This window comes from Henckelia pumila, chromosome 4, assembly GCF_033568475.1.
Source record: "Henckelia pumila isolate YLH828 chromosome 4, ASM3356847v2, whole genome shotgun sequence".
Classification (NCBI taxonomy): Eukaryota; Viridiplantae; Streptophyta; class Magnoliopsida; order Lamiales; family Gesneriaceae; genus Henckelia; species Henckelia pumila.
Window position 1 is genome coordinate 180,288,715 of NC_133123.1, and position 9,408 is coordinate 180,298,122.

Consider the following 9,408-nt stretch of genomic DNA (forward strand, 5'->3'; position numbering starts at 1 on the left):
CCAGCAGCTAGACACACCCATGGCTTAACAACGTGATCATGATTCCACAAAACATGAACAAGGTGCATAACAACCAAAATTAAACGAATTTTCTGAAATTTCCTTGAATAATTCTAATGCATACACACGCACACTATTAACCACTGATATGACATGAAAATTTGAGAAAGAAACATGCCTTGCACCGTTAAAGGAAGAGATAGGAGCGTGTAGAACGAATTCGGGACGACGGGACGACGAGCAACCTTGAAACTTCGAAGAAAAATCGGCTATGGAGCCTTGGAGATTTCTGATCGATGAAGAAGATGAAGGAGAGGGGGAGATGTCGGCTGAGGGCTTGGAGGCGTGAGGGTTGGGTAGGTTTAGGGTAAGGTTTTAATTTAAAAATAGGTTTTTAGGATAATAAAATATTAATAGGGATTTTTAATTATGAAATATATAACTTAAAAACTCTAACTAATAATTAAAATCTGATAAGTAATTTAAAAATCCCGAAATAAATAATTAAGGGAATTTTAAAGATAATAAAAAGTCATTATTTTGGCTTATTTTGAATAAAAACGGACTCCTAAAATTATATAAAATTAAATACTAAAAATATTGAGGAAATAAAACTCAAAATAATATTTTTGGGCTTTTAAAAGGCTCATGAAATAAATTGGATAGAAAGTTGTCATCTCGTCCGTCTACGGTCCCGTCTACGCGATAAAATAATTCAAATACTAAAAATCATAAAATCATCAATTATGGGTTAAATGCTTAAAAATAAATTAAATCATGCACAAATAATTCACATAATTATTTAACCCATTATCTAAAATTTTAAATAAATAAATTTCCTAATTATGCATGCGAATTTACGTATTTAAAAATACCGGGTGTTACAGTAGGTGAGTTTGTAGGTGTTGAAGAGTCATCTAATATTTTTGTGGTAGATTAGAGTCATATGGATCTTCATAGTGGGACTAGTAATTTGTTGGATGAGTCTTGTAATATTGCTATTCAATTGAGTCCAAAATAATTTCTTGAGGATCAATTGGAAATTGAAAATTTGAGTGATATGGCTAAAAAAAAGAGTGATAAAAAAAGTGAGATAGCCATAAAAAAAGAAAAATAAAATTTAGAGGTCGAAAAAAAAGTGTAAAAAAGAGTGAGGTGGCCTTTGAGAGAAAAAAAGAGAAGAAAAAAAAAGAGAGGAAAAAGACCAAAAAAGAAAATATTATGGTCCAAAATTGTGAGGTTGAAAAATTTGTGCAATTGAATAAGATCTTTAAAGTAATTTTGTACAAAGAGGTTTTATCTCATTGTCATGATATAGCCGGTTCAATCCCGAGCATCGTTTGTTCTTATTTGCAGGATTTTGGAGATGTATTGATAAGAAAGCAAATGAGATACAATACAAAAAGGCTTAACATGTTGGATCTATGCAAAGTTGAGCAAGCTCTAGGTGAGGTTAGATATTTGAGAGTTGTTTCATTCGAGAGGTATGATTTAACTTTAAATATTTAATACCAATCAAATGTCTACTTTCAAAGGTATGGTCTAAATTCTAAATTGCTTGGATTAAATTTATTTGTTGAGAGATTTGTGACTATGATATCTATGAAATATGATTTAATTTCAAATAGTGATCTTAAGTCTCTTGAAATTTTGCATACTACAAGATTGAATGATTTGGATCATATTGATGTGTTGAAGTCACTTTTTGATCTCAAGGTGTTTGAAGAATTGAAGGATTTGGAATTCATTGGAATCGAGTTGGACTATTTGAAGATCAATTTGGTGGAAGTTATAATAATATTGAAGTCCAAAAAGATCAAGAAAATGAAAAAAACCTTGGAGAAAATACAAAAATAAATCAGCAAGTCCGAAGCCTATGCGCGCACGCGCGTCCGAGTGAATTTTGATGATGCTAGACAGAACCCTATGCACACCCGCGCCTTCCACTCGCGCGCCCGCGCCGTTCCAAAACCACACATTTCGGCATGTTTGTGTGTGTGCGTGGAATTTTGAATATTTTTGATAGTTTGGTAGTATTTTTCCTATTTTAAGTGTTATAAGTCTATTAGGAAACTTCTAGATGATATCTTTGATATCTTTTGCAATATTTTTGCATTATCTTTAAGATTTTGGAATTATAATCCAACTAGAAAATATTTAGTCTAATTCTATTAGAATTTCTAGTTTATTTTCTTTTATATATATTGTAAACTTCTCATTCATGAGAGACAATTAATTATGATTTATTGAGTTATTGATTTTTATCAATTCTTAAAATTCTTTCTAGAATTTTGCCAAAGCTATGCTTGGTTTTTATCAAAATCAAACTTATCAAAGTTTAACAACTTTGTGGCGTTTGTCAATTGATTATCTTCGTGGATTGTCAGAAACAAGTTTTTTGAAGGTTCTGTTGTGATTAATTGTTTTTTTCTCGTGATTATCTGTTGCTAATTTCAAGGAAATTAGAGGTTGATATCCGAAAACTTACTTGTTCAAAAGATTGGGACAACATTATAGAATCTTTTTGTAATTGAATTGAGGGTACGATTTTAATATAGTCTTGTTTGCCTTTCATGCATCCAAGACAGTATTAGCTAGGCGGCGGAGTTCCGGAAAGGCATCCAGGGGTCGTAGCTAGGCTATGCCCAGGCTCAGGGGCATGCGACATCAGCGGGCTGATGATGGACGAAGGTATGGCTTTGGTTTCCTATAGTAAATATGGAGTAGACTATGGTTTAATTAAGGCATTTAGAGCCTAGTAGATGATGTTTGACATGTTAGATAATGAATGGTATTTATGCATTATAGTGCTGCATGGTAGGCTTGGACCTAGAGGGGAGCTTCTAGGATCTGCCTTAGTAATGTACGGAAGTATTATTTGAGATATCCAGTTTGAATATGCATGTATTATGCGTTTGCATGTATTAGGTGATTGCATGTTTTATATGTCTTTATATACAGCATGTCGTGACTGTATGTTGCATACATAAGTATATTGAGCCTGTATCCTTATGGTATCTTGTATTAGGGTTTTTACCCTATCCTGTCAGTAGATGGTTGAACACATAGATTCCTGTTAGGTCACCGATATCAGTTGGACACTTGAGCTCGTGTCAGGTCACTAATATGTTATGTGTCATTTCTTACAAATCATGCACTTGCCACGTATGGGAGTTTAGAAAGTGGAAGAACATGTCACCTAAATTAATTAGCGTTTATGGAAGATTTAGCCAATAAAGATCTTATTGAATTATTTGTTCTGTTAATAACGTAGTGGTTAGTGGTTTCTAATTCTTAGCATTAATTTGTTATTCTGTTATTGTAAATGGTAAGACTATTTCTTTTATAAATAGTCAGGAGCTTATGGAATAGGGTCCGTTTGATACGTAAGATGAGATTATTAATGGAAAGATTAAAAAAAGATAAGTAAAATGATATTTTATAGTTGTGATAAAATTATTTGTGTTTGGTTGAGTTTTTATTTTCAGGACTAAAACTAGTAACACATTTCATATGACAGAATTACCCCTTCCCCACTATCAAATTTACTTCCACACAGCCTAATGACTCATCCTGCGTCAGTCGCCTCTACCTCACCTTATGAGTTTGCATAGCATCTCTCGAGATCTTCGATTTAAAATCTTAGCGTGATCCCCACCAGACCTATGGAATGGGTGAGTTATAAATATTTTGAGAAATCAATTCAAATCTCAGTCATAAATCTTCGGCAATTTTTTTAAATTTTGAACTTCGTAAACAATTGGGTGGGCAAATATTTTCTTTTGGAGAAGCTTTAAGTAACTCTTTTCGAAGAGGTAAGCGATTAGAGAGACTTAAATTTGCGGATTTTTTTAACAAATATTTAAAAACGCAAAGTTAAAAAAAATATTCTCAGGTGAAAGTTAATATTGGAAAGAAGAGTCGTTGTCTTTGTTACTGTATAAATGTGGACTAAGAATACCTTCTTAAAAGAAGGATTCCAATCTGCCGTTTTCACGCATGCACAGTGGAATTTTACCGGGCCCGAGAGATATCCTTTGTGCGTTAAAAATCCAGTCAAACGTTGGAATAATAGCTAATCTTGCCTCTATCACCCTTACCAAGTTTAGTCCATGAGCTAGTTTTCTTGAACTGAATATCTTGGTACCCAGTTTATTTGCATTCATGCGCATATAATAGTGTATACTCATACTTTCGTATTGAGCGTGTTAGACTCACTTCCGGTTGTTTTCTGTTATTTGGATATCTAAATATCTCTTAACAACAAAGTAAACATATTGTTTTCAAATTCCCTAATTTGTTTGGAGTGAAAATCAAATGATTTTCATATGCCAATTATTTACAACTAGAACTTTCTTAGTTATCATCTAAAGTTTCATTTATTTAAATTTTTCTTTGACCGAATCACAGTTTCATATTATTATTTTTTTTGTTTTTTCAGCAACCTAAGTTTCATTTATTTATATTTATATACATCTATGAGATTTTTTCACAAAAAACGTATTCAAAAAGCTATATCCCAGTCCTATAGGCTATAGGCTATATTGTTAAATATTCGAAAACATATTTCTAATAACTGAAAAAATAATATATCAATATCTTGTAAAATTTGTGAAATTCTTTTAAAAAAATTCTTAAATTTATAACCGATATAATAATGTTTGAAAGTGTATCGAATATCGATTGATAACTAAAGAGATCTCTTCAAAACAACCCTTTTCACACGATTTTTTTAAATACAATTTTTTTTTTGTTTTTACTGATTTTATATTCAATTCTTCATTATAGAATTAATCATTAAATTCAAACTATGATTAAAATAAATAAATTCTTGGTCATGTCAATAACCAATAAGCCCAGTTTATATAATGAAAGGAATTTAATGATTCTAATATATTTCAAAAGGCATTTCGGATTATATATTAGAATTTTTTTTTAGACATGATTACATATAAAACTATACAACTATATTGTGAAATTTTTAGCAAATAAAAAAAAATCATTTTAAAGATGAGTTAAAATAATTAAATTCTCAGACTAAAAAAAAAAACTATATTAAATTCCCCCTTGTAATTAAATAAAAAAATTCAAATTTCGTGTTTCACTCCCAAGTCCCAACATGGAATAGCCTTGTGGGATCAATGTTCTAAAAAACGCTAGGTGGTAGGTGGGTGGTGGCCTACCGCCTAGCGCCTAGCAGCCTAGGCGTTTTTTTTAAAAAAAACCTAAATAACTAATATCTTGAGATATTTATGAGTTCTACTATAAAATTTTTTTTATGTCTTATATTTTTTCAGCTTTTTTATGAAATTATTTTAGAATTTTTTTTAGGTAAATTATTTTAGAATTTTAATAATATAGTGATATAGTAATATAGTAAATAGTCATATATATTAATAAATATCAAGTCTTCATACATCTTTCTATATTATAAAAGTTGAGGCCCTTAGTGGTCCAACTTGATGACACCAAATAGTTTTTACAAAAATACTCATGTCCACTTAAAAACAATTTATAATTTACTCATAACTACCACATCTTATCCACTTTTAAAAGTTCAAAAATTCAAATATAATCTTTGACAAATCAAAGATTCATATATTATTTAAGAAAATTATATCCTTACCATCTTTATTATTTTACACATGCAACGCGTGTGCTCCGTCGCTAGTGATATTTAAACATCTTCAAGATGTGACTGGTGGGACAAAGTTAGTCGACGGTCGTAATTGTGAGTTTGTGGCCCTTTCTCTTCTTTTAATTTAAGTTTGCTTTATACTTTAAAAAAAAATTTAAAAAAAGATTTATTATTATTTATTAATGGGTAAACCGCCTAGGCAGCAGGCGCCTAGGCGGTGCCTCAACCGTTTAGGCGGCCAGTAAATCGGGCGACGCTCACTAATTGGGGCAGCGGTCCGCCGTCCATCGCCTAGGCGGGGATTTTTAGAACCCTATGGCCCCGTTTGGTTTTAAAAGCTAGGCCAAAAAGTACTTTTTAAGTGTTTTTCATTTAATAAAGTGTTTGGTTGATCAAAAAAGTGCTTAAATAAGCATTTTTTTAAGTCAAAATTAGAGCTTTTTCAAAAGCAAAAAATTATAGCTTAAAAAAGTGCTTTTTTAAAAAAATGTTTACCAAATTCAAACGGGGCCTATGTGCGATAAACCAAAAATGGGTTTTAATTTGTTCAATCTACCTTGATAATATTATCGTATTATTTTCACGGTAAATTCAATGACTATCATTGCATTTTTTTTAATGTGAGGTCAAATATGGTCCCCACATATTTGAATCAATGATAATCATTAGTTCTCTAGCGGAGAGTAATACGCTCATTGTAGGATCTCGTTAATTCCAAAACTTATTGAATCTTTTCGAATTAAACAAATTCAACTATTATTTTGTTTTATTACCAAATTAAGGATTCTAGACACATTGTTAATATTTACAACAATTATTGTCATGCGTGAGGTAAATACATTATCATAACTACCCATCCACAGGAGCACCGTTATGTGTACATAAAATATAAAATAAGAATATATTATAAATTTAAAACAAACATATAGGAAACATTCAATTAAGGAACCATTTTCTATTGAAATCAGAACTATCAAATGAGAAACTATTTGGATAGATAAAAAATTTAGATGGATTCCAGTGATGGGATTCAAATGAACATCAAATGATTTGATATGCGAATTAATTCCAACAAGAACTTTCTAAGTTATCATCTTAGGTCATTTATTTATATTTTTCTTCGACAGAATCATAGTTTTATTATTATTATTATTTGGTTTTTTCAGCAACCTTTCAAGTTTCATTATCATCTAAGGTTGTCTCTTCCACGAAAGTACTGAGAGAGACATCATATGCTTTTTATACTCCAAGAAGACCACATTGCACTACCACTAAAAAGCCATTTTTTCCCTCGAGAAAAGTCAAAAAAATATTGGGGAAAAAAAACCCAATAAACTTTGGTGATGTCTCTCAATCTTGACTTAGAAAAGCATCTATTTTTATGTGATCTCAAAACATGTAAAAGATTCATTTGCTATGTAGTTGTTTCTCAAGTTCCAAAATATGATGATTCTTGATCATCTACTTGTGCTCCTATCTCTAGTTTCTCTCTGTATTCTCCCACAAATCAGAGCTTCATCTTCTCCAATCAGTGAAATCTCGTGCCCTTTCGACTTCAAATATGTTTTGAAACTTCCATGGGATTCATCTTCTTGTCGAGATAGGAACTCAAAAGAAGAAGATGAAAGTAGCAATTGTTGCCAGACTCTTAAAAGTTTATATGGTGTAGCTTTCGCTGAACACCTTAGAGAAACATCTCTTTTTCGATTGCCGGATCTTGAAACGTCGGTTTCTTGTTTATTGGATTTCCAAAAAGTGCTTAGCTTCCTAAGGCTGCCTGAAAATCTCACTTCTTTGTGTTTTCAGGCCTCACAATTCGTTAACTCTACTGACATGTGTGCCGGAATTCAGACCGGCGCCGACTGGTTTTCAGTTGTGGGGTCGGATACGTCTCTAGAAAAGGGATGTAGTGAAGATTTATCAGACCTTACTGCCTGTGATTCATGTGTGCTCGCTGGTTTTAAGGTTCTGGCTCGGTTGATGAGTGTAGATGGGAATCATTCTCATTCAAAAGGCTGTTTTTACTACACAATTCTTTATGCTGCAGGAAAAGTTAACAAGTTTGGCCCTAAGAGTAATGGAGCACTTTCCTGCATTTTTGGTCTACCTTTGAACTTGAAAAAAGATGCAAAGAAGTGGGCTCTTGTTTTTGGCTCCATCGGGGGGAGTTTTATTGTCATAGCAACGATTTTTTTGATCAGTTTTATTCTGAGTGGGACTTATTGGCGAAAAAGGGAGAAAATTTCAGAGATTTCGTCGGTATTGGATCAAGATTTAGAAGAGAATGCTTTACTGAACTGGAGACCAAAGGCTGATCCGTTCTGGTTCGGTAGTGAAGTTCTTGAAAAGGCAACAGACTACTTTTCATCTAAGAATTTCATAGGACAAGGCCGGTTCGGCGTCGTTTACAAAGGGAAGTTACCTAATGGAACCATGATTGCTGTCAAGAAAATCGTGGATTCAGATTTTCAAGGGGACTTCGAATTCTACCGCGAAGTTGAGATCATCAGTGTTTTAAAGCATAGAAACCTTGTGCCTCTTCAAGGATGCTCGGTTTCGAGTGGAGATGCTTATAGTGAAAGAGACAGCCAGAAATACTTGGTATATGAATACATGCCAAATGGGAATTTACATGATCATTTATTCCCTCTGCGAAAAGGTAAATTCAGATATGGGAAGAAGCCAATGACTTGGCCTCAGAGAAAGAGCATAATCGTGGATGTGGCAAATGCAATAGCTTATCTTCACCATGGAGTGAAGCCTCCAATATATCACAGAGATATCAAGCCTACAAACATACTGTTAGATTCATGTATGAGAGCCAGAGTTGCAGATTTCGGGCTCGCAAAACAAGGACAAGAATCCGGATCCCATCTCACGACTCGTATAGTAGGTACTCACGGTTACTTAGCACCCGAATATGCTATGTATGGGCAGCTGACAGAAAAGAGTGATGTTTATAGCTTCGGAATGGTGATTCTTGAAATAATGTGTGGCAGAAAGGCTCTTGATTTGTCGGAATCGACGTTTTTGATAACAGATTGGGCGTGGCCGTCGGTGAAAGATGGAAAGATAGAGCATGTTTTGGATGCTTCATTGTTGGAAGAAGAGGGAAGTGGAGGAAAGAGATATCCAAAGGTGATAATGGAAAGATTTGTGAAGATTGGGATATTGTGTGCTCATTTGATGGTGGCTTTGAGGCCTACAATATTGGATGCTTTGAAAATGTTGGAAGGAGATATCGAGGTGCCAGTGATTCCTGATAGGCCATTTTATGCTAATAACAATATGTTCAACTCTACTTACAGAAGAGAGGGGATTTGAGAGTAAATCGATTCCAAGTTTTGAATCATCTGCAACACTAGATTCAATCTACTAAAATTGTAACATGTAATAATACAGAAGATTTCATGTGAGTGGGATGGACATGGAGTTGCTGTACAAAAGTTTATGGCTCGTTTGTTTTTTTGGACAGGCGAGGTCTAAGTTGCCACTTGCATTGTTATGTTAACTTAGTCACTATGTAGCATAATCATACAACATTTTAAATCAGTTTTATTTTTGTCCTTCAACGGGGTTTATGTAATTAAGGGTGTAACCTAATGGACAGAAAGGGAAAAAATTTCCTGCATTTTTTTAAATATATATTATATATTTACTTTTCCATCGCTGAAAATCATGAAATATGCTAGAAAAATGAATGCCTCACCCAACTGATGGAGTAAGATACCAATTTTATACCTTTTAGCCTACTCTAACAATCATATTTA

General features: G+C 33.0%; 1 protein-coding gene across 1 annotated transcript; it reads left to right on the forward strand.

Annotated features, from left to right (window-relative positions):
- The first annotated feature begins 6,922 nt into the window (after positions 1–6,922).
- On the forward strand, positions 6,923–9,210 carry LOC140863783 (probable receptor-like protein kinase At1g11050). The gene has a single exon (XM_073267436.1). It carries the CDS (start codon positions 7,082–7,084, stop codon positions 8,960–8,962), a length of 1,881 nt encoding a protein of 626 aa, XP_073123537.1. The 5' UTR covers positions 6,923–7,081; the 3' UTR covers positions 8,963–9,210.
- The last annotated feature ends 198 nt before the right edge of the window (positions 9,211–9,408 follow it).

Excerpts from the sequence above, each read along its gene's own strand:
- LOC140863783 (XM_073267436.1), top strand. The coding sequence starts at position 7,082 with ATGATGATTCTTGATCATCTACTTGTGCTCCTATCTCTAGTTTCTCTC.